This window comes from Microtus oregoni, unplaced genomic scaffold (assembly GCF_018167655.1).
Source record: "Microtus oregoni isolate MIOR12 unplaced genomic scaffold, Mior012 000003F_ref0000135, whole genome shotgun sequence".
NCBI classification, from domain to species: Eukaryota; Metazoa; Chordata; class Mammalia; order Rodentia; family Cricetidae; genus Microtus; species Microtus oregoni.
This window is the reverse complement of record NW_024543062.1, coordinates 16,783,751-16,805,830: the sequence shown is the minus strand read 5'-3', so window position 1 is coordinate 16,805,830 and position 22,080 is coordinate 16,783,751. Positions and strand designations below refer to the sequence as shown.

General features: G+C 48.4%; 1 protein-coding gene across 2 annotated transcripts in view; it reads left to right on the top strand.

Moving 5' to 3' along the window:
• The first annotated feature begins 1,809 nt into the window (after positions 1-1,809).
• Positions 1,810-22,080, top strand: part of Tmem132c (transmembrane protein 132C) — a 310,009-nt gene continuing 289,738 nt past the window's right edge. For both annotated transcript variants that reach the window (XM_041649352.1, XM_041649351.1), the window contains exon 1: positions 1,810-1,990. In XM_041649352.1, coding sequence (XP_041505286.1) covers positions 1,885-1,990 — 106 coding nt within the window. In that variant the 5' untranslated portion in view covers positions 1,810-1,884. The remainder of the gene's footprint in view (positions 1,991-22,080) is intronic.

Below are 22,080 nucleotides of genomic sequence, written 5' to 3'. Positions count from 1 at the left end.
GAGGTTCAATAATACAGGGCTTAAAAAAATAAATAAATACAGGAAACTTTGTTAGCCCCGGGAACCTGTGGGTTTCCCTAGCTGAGATAAAGGGACCGACAGTCCTCTGTCCCATTTGTTGAATCTGTGTGAGTGCTTGGTTGATGTTTAGAAGGTCACATGGCAGATTAAAGGCAGTCTTAAAGTGGGGCCTGCAGAAGGGAAACTCTGTTTTCTTTGGTCTCTTTCTGTTCATTCTGGGAGAACCAGGAGGGGAGATGCATCGGAGGTTCATGGGGCTGGAGGACGGCAGGTGCCTGTCTGGTGATTCAGGCTGTAGACATGGTGGCGAGGTCCCACTCGGGGCTTCATTCTTTATTCCTATTCTGGAACAGGACACGGGGGATGGCGCAGACCCCATCCTTCAGTCTGAAATCTTGGACTGCTGAGTTTCCTGTTGGGAGGGGACCAAACATTTCAATACAAAATATTCATTCTCTGTAGATTTCCAGAGAAAATGTGCCTTGGATTCTAGGGGCCCAAGTGACTTTGCTATTGTTCCCCAAGGATGTGTCTACAGTAGTGAATTGAGCTGGAGGGTTGGGCCATTGCCTGCATCACCTAAATACAAAGCCACGGCTATCTCTCCTTTCCGGAACGAGCTCCTCTTCAAGACCCGCGCACCCTCGGACTTCTTATGCTGTCTCAAGACCTGGGGGTTGGAAAGTTCAGCCCTTTCCCTGGTGTTTCTTCTGCATCAATCACTGTTATGTTTGTTTTCTTTTGAAAGCTTTTCCAAAGGACTGGCCAGCTTGATCCATTTAACCCTAGGTGGGAGAGAGATCCCCAGCCTGTGCAGTTTGAGACTCAGATCGGGGTGGGCCCCCCCCCCAGGTTTGGAGAGCTGGTGGCTGATAAGAGTCCTAGGCTTCCAGCTTCAGAACCTTTCACTTCCAGCCCCAGTCAGATCCTATCCGCAGCACACTGCCCAGACTCCTGAGCAGCCCATGAAACAAACCCCAGCGTCAGTAAGCATGCAGGGACATTGCTGGAACCTAGTGACACCACAAGGGAGCACCGGGAAATTGGGGGAGCGGGGAATAGGTTCAGGAGTGTGTGGAGAAACCGCTCTCACCAGGACACGTCTGGGGCATAGTGTCTGGCACTGAGGGGGACGTGGGGGGACGACGACGACGTTGTTTTGTTTTAAGCCTGGATAGTGGGATACACATAATTGGGTGAGATACAGAAAAACGAGTCTAGCCTTCTCCACGGAGCACACGTATCAGTACACATCCCACTGAACCACTGGTATACGTCCCACTGAGTCCAATCGTTCGTTCACCTAGATAGTTCCTCCACAGCTGCAAGCGACTTTGAATTCCAGATGTCCCCAGACCTCAGAAGAAGATGACCTGAAGTTACCGATGGGGTAACTGACGACCGCGAGACCTCGCGGTGACCGTGGGAGGTGGTAAGACTCAGAGCTCAAGGGTTTAGCTCCATCCCGCGTGGCGGGCACCTGGGCAGAGCCTCCTGTAGGACGTGGCTGCGTGGAGGCAGGAAGCTTGAAAGCCGGGGATCCGCTGTGGGAGAAGAGGATTTCAAGTCTGCAAGGCGCCTTGTTCCTGCCCCCAGTCTTGGTCCCCAGGCCAGCGCGCCCCGGGCCTCCTGGCCCCTCTAGCATCCTCCTTCCATCCGGCCGCGGGCGGGGCCGGAGGTGGGCGGATCCGGAGGGTGTCGTGGGAGGGCCCGAAGTGGGCGGGCCCGGGGGCGGGATCAGCAGGACCGCGGCTGCAGCCGGAGAAAAGTTGTCTGGACCAGCTCAGGAGCAGCTGCGGGAGCCGAAGCGCTGCCGGGGGCGGCCCCGGGCATGGGGCAGCCGGCACGGGGCCCGGGCTGGCGATGGGTGGCGTGACAGCGACCACGATGCGCTCCGAGGGCGCGGCCCCGGGGTGGGCGGCGCGGTACAGGGCACTGAGCCTGGTGCTGGCGGCTCTACTGGGTCAAGGTAAGGCGGACGCTGTCGGGGATCACCGGGTCCCTCGTCGGGGGCTGATGGGAAGCCAGGGCCCGGGTAGAGAGGGTAGCGCTGATGATGAGGGCTCCGGGTCCCACCGAGACCTCCCAGTTATCGAGACAGCGGATTCCGGCCGCAGCTGCGAGCCATTGAGCTGTGGCTGGGGATCCGCCGCGGCAGCCCACCCCGAAGCCCTGCTGCCTCCCTCCCGGAGAGCGGTGGGGGGGGGGGGGGCGCGGGGGACGGGGGGCGTGGCTGCCGGACTCTGGGTCTGGGCTGCACCCTGAGTTCTATATGGAGCTGCGCACCCTAGACTCGGTGCAGCTGCGGGACGCGGGGAGGACCCTGGTTTCCCGCGGTCCCTTCTACAGCTTTGAGAAACCCAGGACTTTCCGCCCCACATTTAGACCGAGCGGTGGAGTTGGGGGAGCATCAGGCGGCTCTGGTTTCCAGCGAGTCCACTGACAGGCTCCCACTTCGGTCCTTTGCCCGGAGCTGTGGGAACCAGGACTCTGCATGTTTCTGGAGACTTGTGCAAACGGGCTGACGCAGGCTTGCCAGGGCTCTCGCTGCTGCTAAGGTCGCTAAGTCGGATTATTACCCTTCTGTGGGTCAGGTTGTCTATGGGCGGGGCTGTAGAAACAGAGCCGCTGGCTTCAGGCGCTCAGAGTCCCGGAACCCTAGGGTGCGGTAGGGGCGCCCTGGTGAGGTTCTAGCGTGCTATAGGTTAAGCCTGGATGTTCTACGGTGTTCTGTGCTCACCCGCAGTGAGGCGGGTTCAAGCTCAGCCATTGACAGGACCGGACTGAGATTTCTCTCTAATCCACCCGGCACGAATGTCAAGACCTCTCTCCAGCCCGGTGCTCCAGGGCTGTGTTGGAAATGTATCCGGGCAGACAAGTTGTCAATTGGTGTTTAAAAAGTAGAATTTGCTTTACAAAAGTCCTTACTGCGCTATGGAAACTGGGGGATGCCCCTTATTCCAGGAGCATTCCCCCAGACAAGCCTACCATGCATTATGTACGCTGTGCTTCCTCCCAATGGGTCCTGTTTCCCCAGAGCCCCGGGTAAACTGGGGCTCGGGTGTTTATTAACCCAGAGGCTACTCTCAGCACACACCTCCCGGTGGATTCCCATCACTAAATAGATTAATGGGCATTTAGAAAGAAAAAGAGAAAGAGACCCAGATTTCACTCCGGATCAAGCAGAGGCTGTTATTGCAGTGGCCGGTGTAGACCTTGGACTGGCGATTGAAGGCGCTGGGGTGGGGCTGGCATGGTGGAGATCGCCCATGTGATACAAAGCGTCCCCCTCTCCCCCAGGCACCTGGATTTGCTACATTTCACTGTGTAGGGCTCCTAAGGTTGGTCCACGAAGCATCGTGTGCTAAATGTGTTTTCACTTTGCAGTGTTGATCAAAAGCTTGCAGCTCATTCTGTGTTCCCACAAAGCAGCCTGATGTTTACTCTGTAAGACGTTGCATGCATGCACAGGCGGGTGTGTGTTTGCACCTGTGTGCAGAGGCAGGCGACCAACCCATAGTGTCTTCTGGGGTCAGTCAGTCTCCACCTTGTTTTTTGAGACAGGGCTTCTCACTTTGCAGAGAGCTCTCTTGTTTTTGTGCCGAGAGCTCTCTCATTAGGCTAAGCCTTCGTGCCAGCGAACCCCTAACCTGTCCATCACGGCCTCAGCGCTGGGATTGCAGCCTGCTCCATCTGCCCCGCTCTGCTGCTGTTTTCTGAGTCTGGGATTCAGGTCCTCCAGGTTGCACGTGCACGTGCGTGAGTCTGCCACTAAGCCACCTTCCAGCTCCCCCCACACAATGTTTTACAGAAACAAACACCTTCTCGTCCTTGTTTAAATTTCCACTGTCTTAAAAAAAAAAATAACCATGCCAAACCTGTGTGGGTTTCTGGAACCCTGGAAAACTGTCTGGTCATTAGCACCAACCGAAGTGTGTGTTTTTGACTGTTGATGCTGAAGCTTCGCCACTCACCAGGGTTTGCAGAAAACACAGTTGTTCTTGCGAGTTTCCATAAATAGGACAGAGCATTGAAACAGAGGAATCGTTCTCTGAGATTTAGACCCAACTTGAGCTGAAACAGGCTACACCTGCCAACCTTCAACGACAGGTGGAAGGGTCTGAAGGGCTGATGGGCTCCTCGGGAGGGCTGTGAGGGCTTCTGCTCAGGTGTGGGGCCCCAGCAAAGGTTGGATCCAGCCGTTGTCCTCTAACTCACCTGACCTGTTGTAAGGTCCGCAGTTACTTCAATGTGCATATGCCCCGGTGAACAGAGACCTCCGTGGGGGGTGTGAGCTGCAAGCAGTGCCCATGGCACTGGCATCACACACCTCACCGGTGGTGCACGAGGCACAGGCATCTTTGAATAGAGGAGGCTTTAGAGACCTGAAGTGGCTTCAGAATCAGTGCTGTCCACTGAAGGAACGAAGTAAAGATGAGCAGTTCCTTGGCATCTCAGCACTATGGCGCCTAGGGGGACCTTGTGGAGGGGTGTGGGGGGAGGGTTGAGAAGGGTTCTTCTCCCCTGCCCTCAGCCATGCTGTCAGTGGGGTCCAGGGGCTCTGCTCAAATGCGCATCCAGCCTCTTCCATGCATCACTCAGCATCACCATCTGTTCGGCCTTTCAGAGGTCCCCCAAACCCCACTGATGATACCCCATCAGACCTTGACTTGCCTCAGTTCTCCCCTCTAGCCCGACTCTCAGCACACATGGGCTGTCTACAGGATGTTTGCAAAAACTAGACAGATTGCTGGCATCTTTTAATGAGAGAAGTCACACAGTTATATTTTAATTCAGTAAAAAAATAACATTTTTAGTCTTAAAAATGGGAGAAGGCATGTGAAAATATCCAGATTCTGAAGTGTCTGTGTCAGACTCCTAAGCCACACTGCACACCTGCATGCAGATTTTATAAGTAAATTACCAAGCCAAAAAAAAAAAATCTTCTATTTTCTATGAGTTGTATGTCGTCTTCTTGTAATTTTTATTGTGTGTGAGTGTTTGCTGCCTGTAAGTCTGTGCACCATGTGTGCAGTACCCATGGAGGCCAGGAAAAGGTATTGGAGACCCTGGAACTGGCGTTACAGATGGTCCTGAGTCATCATGTCAGTGTTGGGACTGGAACCCAGGTCCTCTGGAAGAGTAGCCAGTGCTCTTAAACCCCGAGCCGTCCCTCAAGGACCCAGTTGTCTTCTTTGTCCAAAAGTCGTGTTTAATGAGGGGAAAATGCATACAATGAAATTTGTCCCTTTAAGATATATAGTTGTAAGTTTTGATTAACACATACACGTGTCAACTTTTGGATCACCTTCAGCAACCCTGTGTCCTCTCCCTCCTCCATCCACAGTTGCTGACACACCGGTCTTGGTCTCTGGACCTTTCCTATTTTAGTAGCAACACCATGATGGGCTTACACCGTGGGTGGCTTTCAGATCTGCAGCTGTGCAGACAGCATCATGCATTCCATAGTCACCTTTGCCCCAGTGCTGGGCCTCCCTTTTTAAATGCTGAGTAATAGTCCTGCTCAGTTTTCTTGTTTCTCACATGAAGGCCATTTGAAGGACTCCGCGTTTTATTGATTATGAGAATATTGTGAATATTCACAGACAGGGTTTTGAGTGGCATGCATTTGTTCCTCCTGGTTAAGTATCCAGGCCTTGGAGTGTTGTCAAGTGATTTGGTAACTTTGGCTTTTTGTTTTCTCTCAACTGGGTTATTTTGTATCATCTGCAGCACTTGATATTATTGCTGTTTCTTTGGTCTGCCAATTCCAGTAGCCCAGTAGTTTGTATTTCTTTGAGACTTTCAAGCTCTTTTCTCTTGGTGTGTTCATGCATGTGTGTGGGTGCAGGTATGTGGAGGTCAGAGGGCAACGCAGACAAGTGGTTCTCTCCTTTCCACTGTGTGAACTCCAGAGGCAAAACTCAGATTGTTGGGCTTGGCAGCAAGCTCCTTCGCATGCTAAGCCATCCCACTGGCCCTTCTTTAGGATTTTACTTACTTTTTATTTTTTAAGTTTTATTTACTTCTTTGGGGTTTTGTTTATTCTCAGTCTTTGACAGATAAGGTGGCGTGTCCTTGGGTTTCATGATCATCTGTACATCTCCTTTGGTGAAATAACTTTTTCAAATGCTGCACGCCCACTTTAAAAATCGGTTGTTTACTTTCTTACTGATGATTTTTCAGGCAGTTTCTGTGTTCTGGACATGAGTTCTCATCAGACAGTGTCTGAAAGATATTTCTTTTCAGTTGTCCTAGGAAAATCATATTTTAAATTTTAAAGAAAATTTCTCTTAATAAGTGGGCTGTTGGTGCCAAATCTAGAAGATCATCCTCTAAGCCAAAATCACAAGACACTGGGGCCAGTGAATGCAGGCGAGTCCAGTGCCCTCAGAGGCCAGAAGAGGGCAGTAGACCCCTTGGAACTGTAGCTACAGAAGGTTGTAAACTGCCAAGTGGGTGCTGGGAACCAAATCCAGGTCCTTTTAAAAAGCAGCCTGTACTCTTAACCACGGAGCTATGTCTCTAGCCCCAAATCATTGCCTTTTATATTTTAGTGTTGGTGGTTTACAAAGAACATATAGTTGGGTTTCCTTTGTTTATCTAGTCTGTTAATCTCTGTCTTTTATTTTTTTTAATATTTTTTATTTATTATGTATACAATATTCTGTCTGCATGTATGCCTGCATGCCAGAAGAGGGCATCAGATCTCATTACAGATGGTTGTGGGCCACCATGTGGTTGCCTGGAATTGAACTCAGGACCTTTGGAAGAGCAGGCAGTGCTCTTAACCACTGAGCCATTTCTCCAGCCCCAATCTCTGTCTTTTAATCATCATGTTTATACCATTTATATGTAATATAATTATCTGCATGTTTAAATTAGGAACTGACACTGTACACACTGTTTCCCTTCATGGTCCTTTTGCTCCTTACTCTTCCCATGACTTTTCCTGCTTTAGGGTTAAGCATTTTCTATGAATCTATTTTATCTCCTTGATGGGCTCATTTGTGCTTCCTATTCAGTTTTACCCATTGCCCTAAGGTTTACAAAATGCATCTTTAATTCATCAAAGCTTAGATTCAAGCTGCTTTATACTGCTCCATAGGCTTTATACTAACCTTAAAAGAATATATTTCCAGTATGTTTCTGCCCTCTACATGAAATCATTTTGAAGTGCATGCCCTCTTATGTGTTAGGTGCCGCTAAGAGAATTGTTGATTAAGGATTGTTGCGATATAGTTTCTAGGAGAGTGAAAAAAATCACGTTTAATCGGCTCAGGCTTGTTTCTGAGTGGGCACTTTGGGCATGCGGATGCTGCCGTCCCTACGGATCTTTATTCTATCTCCTACCTTTACTCGATTTTCTTGTTTAAGCACCTTGGGGATTTAGAAATTGCTGCCTCTAGGAGACGAGGAAGGTCAATACTAGTGTCTGAGTTAGCAAAATTTTCAAGAGAATGGGTTGCGCTACTCTTCAGTGACCGACATCCCATCTTTGGCAACGTACACACATCCTTTCCCTCACGACAGTTGTTAGCAATACAATAGGACTCTGAAATGATTGGAATCCTGAAGCCACCAAGGATTTGATATCTTTTCTACATAAGATGCACCCCCTTTGATCCGTGTGAAGAAGTGTCACTTACAGGCTAATTGGGGTCAGACTTGGTGACCCTGAAAGGGCAACTTCATATGGAGCCTCTGTTCTGCCCATTTCTGGAGGAACTGTTCAGGGAACCCAGGCTGTGAGCATCAGAAGCATCGGAGGTCTCAGAAAAGAAAGGAGTTAGGAGTTCACAAGCTGAAGATACAACAGAAGTCTGCAGGCTGGGTCTCCTGGGCACAGTTTGTGGCTTGCTGTAGGCTTCCTGTGGCTGTCAATTATGTCTGCCTCCCATGGGGCATCACAGCTTAGATGCAGGGGAAGTTTTGGTCATTTCAGTGATTTTTGTCTCTGGCTCAGGTTGTAGATTCTAGGGATAAAGACTCTTGAACTTAGAATGAACTCGAGAGAGTCGTGTGTGTGTGTGTGTGTGTGTGTGTGTGTGTGTGTGTGTGTGTGTGTTGGGGGGGTGATGATGTTTGTCTTTTAGGAGCTCCCCGGGGCTAGGGATGTCACTTATTGGTAGGACCTTGCTTGGTGTGTAGGGGACCCTGGGTTCTGTGTGTAGAATGGCAAAGCAAACCAACAAAAGGAACTGCATAGTCTTCAGTAATCTAGACTGGCTGGGTACACCTCTGTCTAGAGTCAGATGAGAGTGACTGACAGGACCACCATGCCATATTTGATGGGAGTATCTCTCCCAGAGGGAAACCATAGAGCCATTTGTTACCAGAAGTGGGTGGGTAGATGCTGAAAGCAAAATCCGTAGACAATGTTTTTCCCAGCACAGAGACCTCATGGACGTGGCCGTTACAGTCAGCACAGTTCTTCTGAGCCCCAGATTTTATCCTATGAAGCAAGGGACCACACCTACTTCCTATGTTTTAAGGACAGAGATGCATGAGCCTGAGGCATGTAGCATCTCTCTCCCAGGGCTGGCATGATAAGAAACCACACAGTGAGCAGCTTCTGTGCCGCTTAATCTACCGCCTAAGGTAGAGAAATAATTCTCTCTCAGAGCCAGAGTCCTAAGTCAAGGTACCAACAGGGCCAGACGATTGCCTGGGTACCTAGGAAGGATGCTTCCTCGACTCTTGCAGCTTCTGGTAGTGTCAGGTTTCCCCAGCTGTGGCTGTAGCATCTTCTGCTCAGACTTGTGTTTGCATGACTGTCTTCTAGGTGGGTCCCCTCCCCACTGTCATTGTGCATAGGGTGGGAGAGTCAGAGGGAGGCAACTTTAAGTGTCAGTCATTCCTTAGGCTTTTTTTTTTTTTTTTTTTTTTTGAGACACCATCTCACTGGCCTGGGTCTTACCAATTAGAATAGGCTGGTTGGACAGTGAACCCTTGAGATCAACTTGTCTCTGTCTCCCCAGCACAGGAAAAGCAACACAAGCTACTACATCTAGCTTTTCATACAGGTTTCGGGGATCAAACTCAAGCCAGGTCCTCATGCTTGCAAGGCAGGCGCTGAACCATCTCTTCATCCCCCACTCCAGAGCTCTATAAGGACTGAATGTGGGTTCCAACATAATGTATCTACAGGACCTTTTCCTAAGTAAGGAATTGGTCACAGGCTCGGAGGAGGGCCACCAAACCATCACACATAGTTAGAAAAGTTCAGAACACTTGCTGTTAGAATTGGTGACATTAACACTGCCAGAAAGAATCAGTCTTGTCACAGAAAGATGTTTCCAAAAAGGCCTGAGAATGATGTCAAAGCAAACAGAACAGTGAACCTGACGATTTCGGAGGGAATGGAAAGACACATTTTGTGAGAGGTGACCATCTGTCACAGACCACAGGGAGCCGGGGCTTATGTTGTCCTTAAATGCATCAGCCGTCACTTCCATGAATTCCTTTCTTAAACACTACTTTCCCCCTGAGTTTCTAGAGCCATCAAAGCAGCCTAGAGCAGCCCCAGGCTATGCCCCTTGATTAGTTTTCTCACCCACTCTGCGATCGACTCGTTTTGTCTGTTTGGCTGAACCAGTCCCCAGCCTTTAATTATAACATCTGTTTTTGTCTGTGTCTCCTTGCCTTGTCTGTGAACCCCTGGCCATGAAAATGCTGATATAATGTCACCTGCTTTGGCATGTGGTGACCCATTAGGGACTCTGTGAGGCAATAACGGTTTCTTATATTCTCAAACTAAAGAAATGTTGAAGACTGTCCTATTGTCCAATATAGTGTGCACACACTGCTAATTCCTGCTCTTACCATTGAATTATACCTTAGCAATGATTTTTTCTTAGAAAAAAATGACAACAAAATAAACAAGAAATCTTGCACTATAAAAAAAAAGCACACTGTGAACAGTATCAGCCTTGGAAACATTGTTTCATCATTTTGTTTCCATGGGAAGCAATGACTTTGTGTTTCCCTACTGATGTGATTTCCATGCACCTGCCTGGTGGTGAGCTGTGGATGAATGCTGAGCTGTTCAGTTTTCAGTTATGCGACTGAAAAAGCTAAATATCCCAGCTTCTCATCTGCAGCAGTGTGTTAGTGCTGGTAACTGAAGAATCCTTGTGGGCTTCAGGCCCTGTTGGATCTAGGCACCAGGCAGTATTCACACTCTTTGTCTCCTCTAAATGACTTTGTCATCATTGCGGGCAGTTGCCTCTGTCATGTGAAGCTCCCCTGACAGTTATATTCCTTCTTTAAAGCACACCATCCCAAAGACATTAACTTCCTAAATGACCATGGAAATTTCAGGAGTGAGTCACTTGACAAAGTTGCCCACACTTGAACCTATCAAGGTGGCAGAGGGAATGGGAATTTCTGATTGGTCAGATCAGTCCCTGGAGTTTGAGGCTCCATCTAATCCCTAGGACAGAGAGTATGAAAGGAATGAAGATGCACAGAAATTTGAGGTAGGAGAGAAGGCTTGGGGGTCAAGAGCACATGACTACGTTCAATTCTGGCAAAACATCCATACACATAAAATAAATGCTTTCTTTTAAAAAGAATGGTGTTGGCAGAAGGGGGGACTAGAGGATCTATGGTGAAGCCAAGTGTCTCTCAACCATCAAAAGACCAATGTTTCTACCAAGGCAGAGAAGCCCCTTCCCGGGATGCAGAGTAAGCTGGATTCTCGTGCTTATGCAGAAGCAATCACTTCCCAGGGGTCTCCAGGAACACTGGGAAGGTTCAGTGAGGAAAGCGCTTGCCACATGAGCCTGAGGACTGAAGATCAATTCCCAGAACCCACGTAGAAAACTCTGTTTAGCGTTTCTCAGTTGTAATCTCATTTCTAGGAAGGCAGAGATGGGTGGATCCTTGGGCCTCGCTGGCCAGCCAGCCTGGCCAAATCAGTGAGTTCTAGGCCAGTAAGAGACCCGGTCTCATAAAGAAAATGTGTCTAATAGCTGAGGAATAACATCCAAGAATGACCTCTGGCCTTTTCATGTAGGCAGGTACACACGAAGCCAACCACATGTATGCACACACACACACACACACACACGTCCCCCCATTCCTCCACAACCAACACATCTCCCTCTCAGAGTGTTCTCTCTGCTTTAGAAATCATTTATTCACTTATTCATTCCGTCACCCATCTGACATGGCTCCAGCTCTGACTGAGGACCAGGCTCTCCATTCACTGACCCCCTCCCAGCTGAATGGAAGGGGTCCTCTTTCCCAATCCCCCCTCCCATCCAGGACTACAAAGGAACTCTGGGTGGGATTCCTAAAGCCATGGCTACATACAGCAGCCCCCAAGGCTCCCCTCCGCCATCCTTGCTGAGTGGAGACATATTCCCTGGGAGAAGTCTCCATCTGGGGCGATTTGTTCTGCCCCAGGTTTGTGTGGCATCTCCAGCTTTCTAACTAGCAGTGTGTTCTTTTCTTTAGCTTTTGGAAATGTTTTGGGTCAGTACACAGCCCCGGGTTCCCATTTCATTAATGAATTGACTCACTGTAGACTTTTCTCATTTCTCTTCAAAATCCAAACAGTTTCATCTTGTGCACATAAATTCTGTTAACAAAGTATGTTTTCCTACTTGGAGCCCATCCCTTCCTGATGCTCAGTTGACCCCCCTAGCCATGGCCCTGCCCTTGAGCATTGGGTCTGTGAGGAGAAACATTTAGTGGCTTTGCCTAAGAGGTCTCCATCTAGCTTTGGAGGCAGACTCCCCCCCTCCCCCCGCCATGCCTGAGGTCCTCAGTTCTGCAGTTCTTTGTGGCTAGGCCACAGAGCCCAGATATTTGGTCAGACATTCTGAGTTTCATTTATTTGGGGAATTTTATTTTTTTGAATTTTTATTTTGAATTTTTATTTAATTTTCAAATTTTGAATGTAGTGCATATTTTGGTAGACCTGGAGTGCATAGGAGGATTTGTTGGACATAGATAGGTCCCATCCAGGGAGACGAGGTCCTCATTATACCAACAGAATGGTCTACCCCCCAAAGGCAATGTTGGGTTTTGAACTACAGTTTTGGACTTCCCTGCAGCTGGCTGGCCGCAATTGACCCCAGCTGCTTCTGTCTTCTTCCGAGTTGGTTGCTTACGACAAGGCTCCCTGCCTGCACACATTGATTCTGACCCTGGATAACCTTGGCTAATAGAGGGTCCTCAGGGACTGGATTCTGGGCAAGGAAGAGTTGCTTTTCTCTTTTTGGGTGTTTCATTCTTCTCTTCTTTAATAACATCATCACTTGGGTTCGGGGCTGTTGTTTTCTTCCCAAATCACAACTAACCAACAGGGACGGTTCTTTCTTCTGAATTTCCGCCACCTCCAGGTAATACCAGCTGCCTCTGAGATTGGACACCTCCCACCCACCCAGTTCACATGGTCACATAATTGTGTCTTTTGCCACAGCCTCAGTGAAGCTCCCGTTAAATTAACAGTCAAAACTGTGGTGAACTGCAAGGCATTCCAAATGTGCCTTTGATTTTTCTTACAAACTAAGACAGGCTCTCTCTTACAAAGCTATAGTAGAACATTGAAATCAGGCAATTCTCATCTCTCTGATAGCCTGTCTGGTCCTCAGACCCAAGGTGTGGCTTCCTCTAGTCTCAGTACTGTTCTTTGTAACAAGCAATCAAGCTCAGAACTTCATGTATTTTGTAGTTGTCCTTGTCCCTTTTATTTTTTAAATCATGTGTGCACTGTGTGCATCTACATATGTGGCTATGCACCTGAGTCCATGGCCCACAAAAGCCAGAAGAGGGTGTTGGATCCCTCAGAGCAAGAGTTACAAGTGGTTATGAGCTACCATGTGAGTCCAGGAATTGAACTTAGGACCTCTGGAAGAGGAGCTAGTGCTCTTAACCACTGGGCCATCTCTCTAACCTAATGCTTCCTCACTTTTCTCAGTCTTTCTTTACGTTTCATGACCTTGACACTGTTGAAGATGCAGGCTAGTCTTTCCATGACTGTAGTGGTTAATCTTCATTGTTGACGTCACTGAATTTAGAATCACCTAGAAACACACATCTTGTCATGTCTGTGAGGGCATTTTCATGGAGTTTGCCTGAAGTGGGAAGATTTGCCCACTCTGGGTGGCAACATCCCGTATGCGAGGGTCTTGGATGGTGTCAGAAGGAGAAAGTGAACTGAGCACCTGCCATCACCTCTCTGTCTCTGTCTTTCTTGACTCTGGGTGCAATGTGACCAAATGCCTCATTCTTCTGCCTCTGTCTCTTCCCCAACATGGTGAGCTGTCCATCTAACCATGACTAAGGTCATTTATCAGGCTGCACAGCTAAGCACATCCCCTTAAAGAAATGCCTACTCTGGCGACTTGACCAAGGTGATCTCCTCCAGGCTTTCTGTGGTATCTTCTAAATCATTTTTTAATCAATAAGTATTTTTATGACAAGGGCATATGGAGACTTCAAATATCCCAATTCTTGGTAGAATTTCAGTTTTTTTCATTTTAAACCCAGATTCTTCTTGTACCTGTCTTTATTTTTATTACCATTCCTGTTTATTTTGAAGCTTAAAATATCTTAAATTTGGCCATGGGAACCATTTTTACAGTGAGGTCTGTTGTTGTTTTGACAGGTCTTCATTTTTCTTCAAGCTCTGCCCTACTTTCTGGATATAAGATGTTCCAGGCTTATCTGTACTTCCCCTGTCTTGGCTCACTATATATATATATATATATATTTTTTGTTCTGTGGTCTTAGAAAACAAAATCTCATGTCCGTATGTGCTCATTGCTCCCAAGTGCTCCAGCCCCCATCTACTAAGAAGGAGGCATGACATTGCTTTTAAGTCCTTGGAGTAACTGGTTCCCGTCTGTGCCACTGTCTACTGCACTGAGTGGAAATAATGAAGCATTACCAGGGTCCCATGTTTGCTCATCACGTGGTGTCCCAGTACTGGGGCCCACACACATATTGCAGTTCCCATCTGTCCTGGTTGGATTTAATTGTCAACTTGACACATCCTACTTTCATCTGAGTGGAAGGCCTCACTTGAGAAGTTGCCTCGATCAGATGCCTGTAGGAATGTCTCTCGAGGGATTGTTTTGATTGTTAATTGATGCAAGAGAGTTCAGCCCACTATGGGTAGGACCATACCCTAGGCTCGTGGTCCTGGACTGTATAAGAAAGCTATCTCAGCATGAACCTCTGACCAGCAATGTTCCTCCATGGTTTCTGCTTCAGGTTCTTGCTTTAGTTCTTCCCCTGATTTCCCTCAACGATAGACTGTGTAAGACAGATAAGCCCTTTCCTCCTCTAAGTAACTTTGAGTTATTGTGCCTTGTCACACCAACTGAAAGGAAGCTAGAACACCATCCAGTGCACATGGCTAAAGCTGGAAAAACAACCTTCCCAAAAGAAGAAACGCGTTGACATCAGAAGAGAGGAATGGGAGGCACATTGAGCTGGTGGACAGGACCACGGCATACTTGATAGACCTGCTATAGCTTGAGTGACAGTGGCTGAGTCAGAGAGAACAAAGCTAAGAAGGACGATGTCATTGCCACCAAATAGTGCTGGCTTCTGGTTAGTAGCTCAGCAGTTACCCCAGTTCTGCCAGTGATTGACGGGATTACTCTTTCTTTAAAATGTTGACTCTGTGTTTCTCAACCTCACCAAACTGACGTGCTGACAAGGGGAAGGGGTGTGTTGGGCAAGAGTTCTTGCCTGCAGCGTGCTCTCTCCAAATAATGCCAATCCAAGTGACTCCCCACATTGTTACATGCACCCTGGGCACACATAAAACTGTGTCTTCAGCATTGTCCAGTATATACAGAGAAATTCCTCAATCAAAATAATTGTAGATATTTCAGAGAAATTGCAGAAATGCTAAAAAGAATCTCACATGCTTTCTAACTCTCCAGATTAATTTCTGTGTATCACCCCTATGTCTCTATATTTGGGATTCTATGTAATTTTCTGAAGTACTTACAAATAAGTTGTCCCTATGGGATCCCTTGGGAGTGTATTCTCTGAGACAGGGGCATTCTCTTACCTAACATCACCGTGATCAAAACTACCCACGTCCCCACTGGACATCCACAGTTGTTCTGTTCGTGTCTTTTACAGCAAACATGTTGAGTCTGGAATCAGCTGTGATCTCACACTGCATCTTGCCCATGACTCGCCTGTGTCTTTTTATCAGATGCAGTTCTTACTCTCGATTCTGTCCTAACTCTAATGCGTTTGAACGGTGAAGGCCAGTGTTGGGGAAGAATGTCCCACACTTGATCCAAATCCGTTTGAAAATGAACCTCATGTTTCTTTTATATTGACCTGACCTCTGACCTTTGAACACAGACCTCTGGATTTGGGCGGGGGGGGGGGGGCGGTACATATTCAGTGTCATCTTAATGTCCGGAGTGACCCTGCAGTGCCTGCTCACAGGATACTAGAAGAACCCTCCTTTCTCCTCTCTTCCTCAGAACTTTTGGGCATCAAACCCCAGGAGCAGTTGTCCCCCACCATTGCTTCTTCTTCTTTATTGTTCAGTTGCTGAGATGGGTCTCACTGTGTAGCCCTGGTTGGCTGCACCTCACTATATAGACCAGGGTGGCCTTGAACTCACTCACCTCTGAGTGTTGGTATTAAAGTCAGTGTCGCCATACCTGGCTCCAGGTGGAAATGTTGGCCTTTCTGACCAAGGAGCAATGACAAGAGACTCCCCATACTGGCCAAGTGGCCATTCTTATATGTTGGTGGATCAGTCCCAACTTTGGCCTGTGAAGTCTGGTATGTCTCAACTTAGAGACTTGAGAGAAAAACTTTCTTGCTGCCCCTTCAACATAACTGGTTTCTACATTTCTGGTTTCTACTCTTCATGGGAAAATGCAAAGCCGGTGCTTGTGTGCATGTATGTGTGTGAATACACTCACACACATATGTACATATTCACCTAAATTCATGCATACATGTGCACACACACACACACACACACACACGCATGCCTGCAGGCCCCACAGCACCAGTCATTAGCTTTTAGACATGAGACAGCTGAAATGGAGGTGTAGCAATGACTTCTTTCTTTACGTCCCCAGCTGCATAGCATAGGGTGCTGTGAGTACATCTGTCTGACTGAACGCCACCTCTGATGTCTTTATTTAGCTTGATAATGGCTTCTGAGTTTTCTCCAGAAACATGGGGGCTTAGTTTTAAAAGTTCAACTGAAAACACACAGAGAGGGGTGACATTCTGGAGAACAGAAAGCATGTTCAAGATGCTGTGCTTATACACCCCACCTTCAAAGACAAGAAAAAAAATTACCTGTAACTCCAATCCCGTTTTCTAATTCTCAGTCGCCCTCTAGGGCCCTTAGTGATTTTTGCCGCCTCGCTGTCACGGGCGTTTTCACTGGCTTCACACAGTTTGTCTCTGCTCTAAATCTTCTCATCTGAGCTCAGCCCCAAGCAGTCATTTCCATAAAAGTCACTGTTTTACATACTAATTGCATTTCTGCAAAAAAAAAAAAAAGGCATCAAGATAACTACATCGGTTATAACATGTTTAAAGGTCCTTCTGTGTTTCCTTCCATATCATCTGCCATGGCACACTTGGGCAAACACTAGCCTGGAGCCCAGGTGCAGATGGAGCAGGCAGGTCTCGTGCCAGCTGCTTCCTCCCCACGATAGGACCTCCAGATTGCATCCTCTGTCAGAACTTATAAGAGGACCTTCAGCAAAGATGGTATTCTACTTTCATTTCTGTTGCTGTGCTGAAAGACTCTCCCCAAAAGCAACCTAGGGAAGGAAAGGGTTTGTTTCAGCTTACAATCCCAGAGCATGTCAGGGCAGGGACCCAAAGGCAGGCACAGCATCGCTTCCAACCAAGGAACTCAGTTGGCCATGCAAGTGCAGCAGGGTGTGGAGGAGGTGGAGGATGTGGCTTGCTGGCTCACTCACAGGTGTACACTCAGCTAGCTTCCTTATATGGCACAGGACCACCAGCCTAGGGAATGACATCACCCACAGTGGGCTGGGCCTCCTGCATCAGTGAACATAACAAGGTCCCAGGACTTTCCCGTAGTCCAGTCTCACTCAAGCAGTTTCTTAGATGAAGTGTCTATAGGCTGTGTCAAGTTAAAGCTGATCACAACAGATGAAAAAAAAGTGTTCTCAGGTCCCTGAAAGTCTGGGGGTGCAGATTAGTGGCAGAAGACTTGATTGCCATATGCAGTGTTCTGGATTCAGTCACCACGGTCTCCACCACCACCTTTACACACACACACACACACACACACACACACGGTCACACACACAGAGTCACACACAGTCACGCACACAGTCACACACAGTCATGCACACAGTCACGCACACAGTCACACACACAGTCACACACACAGTCATACACAGTCACACACACAGTCACACACACAGTCACACACAGTCACACACACAGTCACACACACAGTCACGCACACAGTCACGCACACACAGTCACGCACACAGTCACACACACACAGTCACGCACAGTCACACACAGTCACACACACAGTCACACACAGTCACACACACACAGTGACACACACACAGTCACACACACACAGTCACGCACACAGTCACGCACAGTCACACACAGTCACACACAGAGTCACACACAGTCACACACACAGTCACACACACACAGTCACGCACACAGTCACACACACACAGTCACGCACACAGTCACGCACAGTCACACACAGTCACGCACACAGTCACGCACAGTCACACACAGTCACACACACACAGTGACACACACACAGTCACACACACACAGTCACGCACACAGTCACACACACACAGTCACGCACACAGTCACGCACAGTCACACACAGTCACACACAGAGTCACACACAGTCACACACACAGTCACACACACACAGTCACGCACACAGTCACACACACACAGTCACACACACAGAGTCACACACACAGTCACACACAGTCACACACACAGTCACGCACACAGTCACACACACACAGTCACACACAGTCACACACACAGTCACACACACAGTCACACGCACACAGTCACACACAGTCACACACAGTCACACACACAGTCACACACAGTCACACACACACAGTCACACACACACAGTCACGCACACACAGTCACGCACACAGTCACGCACAGTCACACACAGTCACACACAGTCACACACACAGTCACACACACAGTCACACACACACAGTCACGCACACAGTCACACACACACAGTCACACACACAGAGTCACACACACACAGTCACACACAGTCACACACACAGCCACGCACACAGTCACACACACACAGTCACACACAGTCACACACACAGTCACACACACACACAGTCACACGCACACAGTCACGCACACAGTCACGCACAGTCACGCACAGTCACACACAGTCACACACACAGTCACACACAGTCACACACAGTCACACGCACACAGTCACACACAGTCACACACACACAGTCACACACAGTCACATACACAGTCACACACACACAGTCACACACAGTCACATACACAGTCACACACACACAGTCACGCACACAGTCACACACAGTCACACACACACAGTCACGCACACAGTCACACACAGTCATGCACAGTCACACACACAACAGTCACACACACACAGTCACGCACACACAGTCACACACAGTCACACACACAGTCACACACAGTCACACACACAGTCACACACAGTCACACACACAGTCACACACACAGTCACATACACACACAACAGTCACACACACACAGTCACACACACAGTCACACACACAGGCACACACACAGTCACACACACAGTCACACACAGTCACACACACAGTCACACACAGTCACACACACAGTCACACACACACAGTCACACACAGTCACACACACAGTCACACACAGTCACACACAGTCACGCACACACAGTCACGCACACAGTCACGCACACACAGTCACGCACACAGTCACGCACACAGTCACACACACACAGTCACACACACAGTCACACACACACAGTCACACACACACAGTCACACACACACAGTCACGCACACAGTCACGCACAGTCACACACAGTCACACACAGAGTCACACACAGTCACACACACAGTCACACGCACACAGTCACGCACACAGTCACACACACACAGTCACACACACATAGTCACACACACACAGTCACACACAGTCACACACACAGTCACGCACACAGTCACACACAGTCACACACACACAGTCACACGCACACAGTCACACGCACACAGTCACGCACACAGTCACGCACAGTCACACACAGTCACACACACAGTCACACACACAGTCACACACACAGTCACACACAGTCACACACACACACAGTCACACACAGTCACACACAGTCACACACACAGTCACACACAGTCACATACACAGTCACACACACACAGTCACACACAGTCACATACACAGTCACACACACACAGTCACGCACACAGTCACACACAGTCACACACACACAGTCACGCACAGTCACACACAGTCACACACAGAGTCACACACAGTCACACACACAGTCACACACAGTCACACACACACAGTCACACACAGTCACACACACAGTCACATACACACACAACAGTCACACACACACAGTCACACACACAGTCACACACAGTCACACACACAGTCACACACACACAGTCACGCACACAGTCACGCATAGTCACACACAGTCACACACAGTCACACACAGTCACACACACAGTCACACACACAGTCACACACACACAGTCACACACACACAGTCACACACAGTCACACACAGTCACATACACAGTCACACACACAGTCACACACACACAGTCACACACAGTCACACACAGTTACACACACACAGTCACACACACACAGTCACGCACACAGTCACACACAGTCACGCACACACAGTCATGCACACAGTCACATACACAGTCACGCACACAGTCACGCACACAGTCACACACACACAGTCATGCACATAGTCATGCACACAGTCACACACAGTCACACACACAGTCACGCACACAGTCACACACACACAGTCACGCACACAGTCACACACAGTCACACACAGTCACGCAAACAGTCACACACAGTCACGCACACAGTCACACACAGTCACACACACACAGTCACACACAGTCACACACAGTCACGCACACAGTCACACACAGTCACACACAGTCACACACAATCACATATACAGTCACATACACAGGCACGCACACAGGCACACACACAGGCACACACACAGGCACACACACAGGCACGCACACAGAGGCATGCTCACAGTCCCCCACACACACAGGCATGCACAGAGTCTCTCACACACACATTAGGGGAGAGATGAATGATAAATTATCAGGCCAGGAGGACAACCCTCAATGTGGTACTCACTTAGTCAGGCATCAACTAAAGACATTGAAGCTTTAGTCAGTCAACGTTTAATTCAGCATTTCCCAACTTTGATCATCCATGCCCTTTTCAAATAAGTCTGAAAACCCAGAGACATTTTTCTGCTGCTTCTCCCAGAGGTGGACACGCTGTTGCTTCAGGTCCATGTGCTGCCTTCTACAAACTACAAGAACAGCAAATACATCAACTCTGTTTTTCTGGGCTTTATTTTACATAGAACACAAGTAATTTCTCATTTCATAGAAAATACTGAATACAAGATCTAATGTTTCACGTACCCGAGTAGTCTGATACACACGTCACATCCGCAGATTGAAAATGGATAACTGTGTGTCTAATTTCAAATACTAAACCTGCCCATGCCATTGATGAGTACACTGTCCTCCTGTACTGCAGATTTTAGGCAAGAGAGTGATGGGGTAACTTCATTAGGGGTGGGAATGTTGGCTGGAAAGATGGCTCAGGGGTTAAGGGTACTGGCTGCACAGTCATGAGCACTTGGGTTTGAGTCTCAGCACTCATATAAGGGGTTTTACAAACACATGACTCCATTTTCAAGTGATCCAGCATGTTCTTCTGACTTCCACAGTACCCCGTCACACCACACACACACACACACATACACACACACACACACACACACACACACTATACACCAAATCTACATGATTTTTAAGAACTGGGGATTCTTGAGGGATGTTCTTGCCCAGTCCTGAGACAGGTCTCTCGCAGTCACCGCATTGATGAAAGCCTTTGGAGCCCAGCCCCTCTCTGCTGTGCACACCATCTTATCCTTGAAAGCCAGGGTTTTCTATCCATCCACTATCCACCATCAGTACCTCAGTCACCTAAAACCCCAAACACCTTCATTCTTTGATAGACGCCCTATGGTTGGTGAGCCGGGGCTGGCGATGAAGCTCACAGCTGCTCATAGTCACCACAGGCAGACCATTGAGGAGAGGAGGATGCTAGAGAGGCAAAAACAGAGGAAGGGGATGACAACTCTGGAGGGAGCCGAGATTCTTAGCTTCGATCTTCCACAGGCTTGATTAAGGATCATGTAGCTCCGTGACATGCCCTCTACACATGGATGCTGGGTCTGGTCTACGGCTCCATCCCCTCCTCCTTTCTCCCAGCTCACAGGGAACACTACCTCCCAGGCTCCCTTGTCTTCTGGCTTCTCCTCCTGAGTCTGCGGAGGCTATAGGAGATAATGGCGCAGGATAGTACAGTGGCCGCAGTGCATTCATTTCCACCTCTGTTTGCAGCTTGAACCACTGGTGGCTGTGGCAGCATCTTCTCCAGTTCCAGCTGCCTGAGGCGGCTCTTCTCATATCTCATTTTGCTCTCCACAGTTGGCACTGCCCCCCAGGACCCCCATCATCTCTGTCGTCCTCCCTGAGGACTGACGGTAGCCCCCCACAGTAGTTAACATCCATCATCTTGATCTTAACTCTTTCATCCCTGTGTAGTCTGATCCCCACATTCAAACTCTTCTATTGAAATTACTACAGCATTTTTTATTTTTTTTTCTGGTTAAGTCTGGCAAAAATAGCTCTTTTTATTCCTCACGTGCATGTTCAGGATTAGGGTCAGGACAATCCTGACTAATAG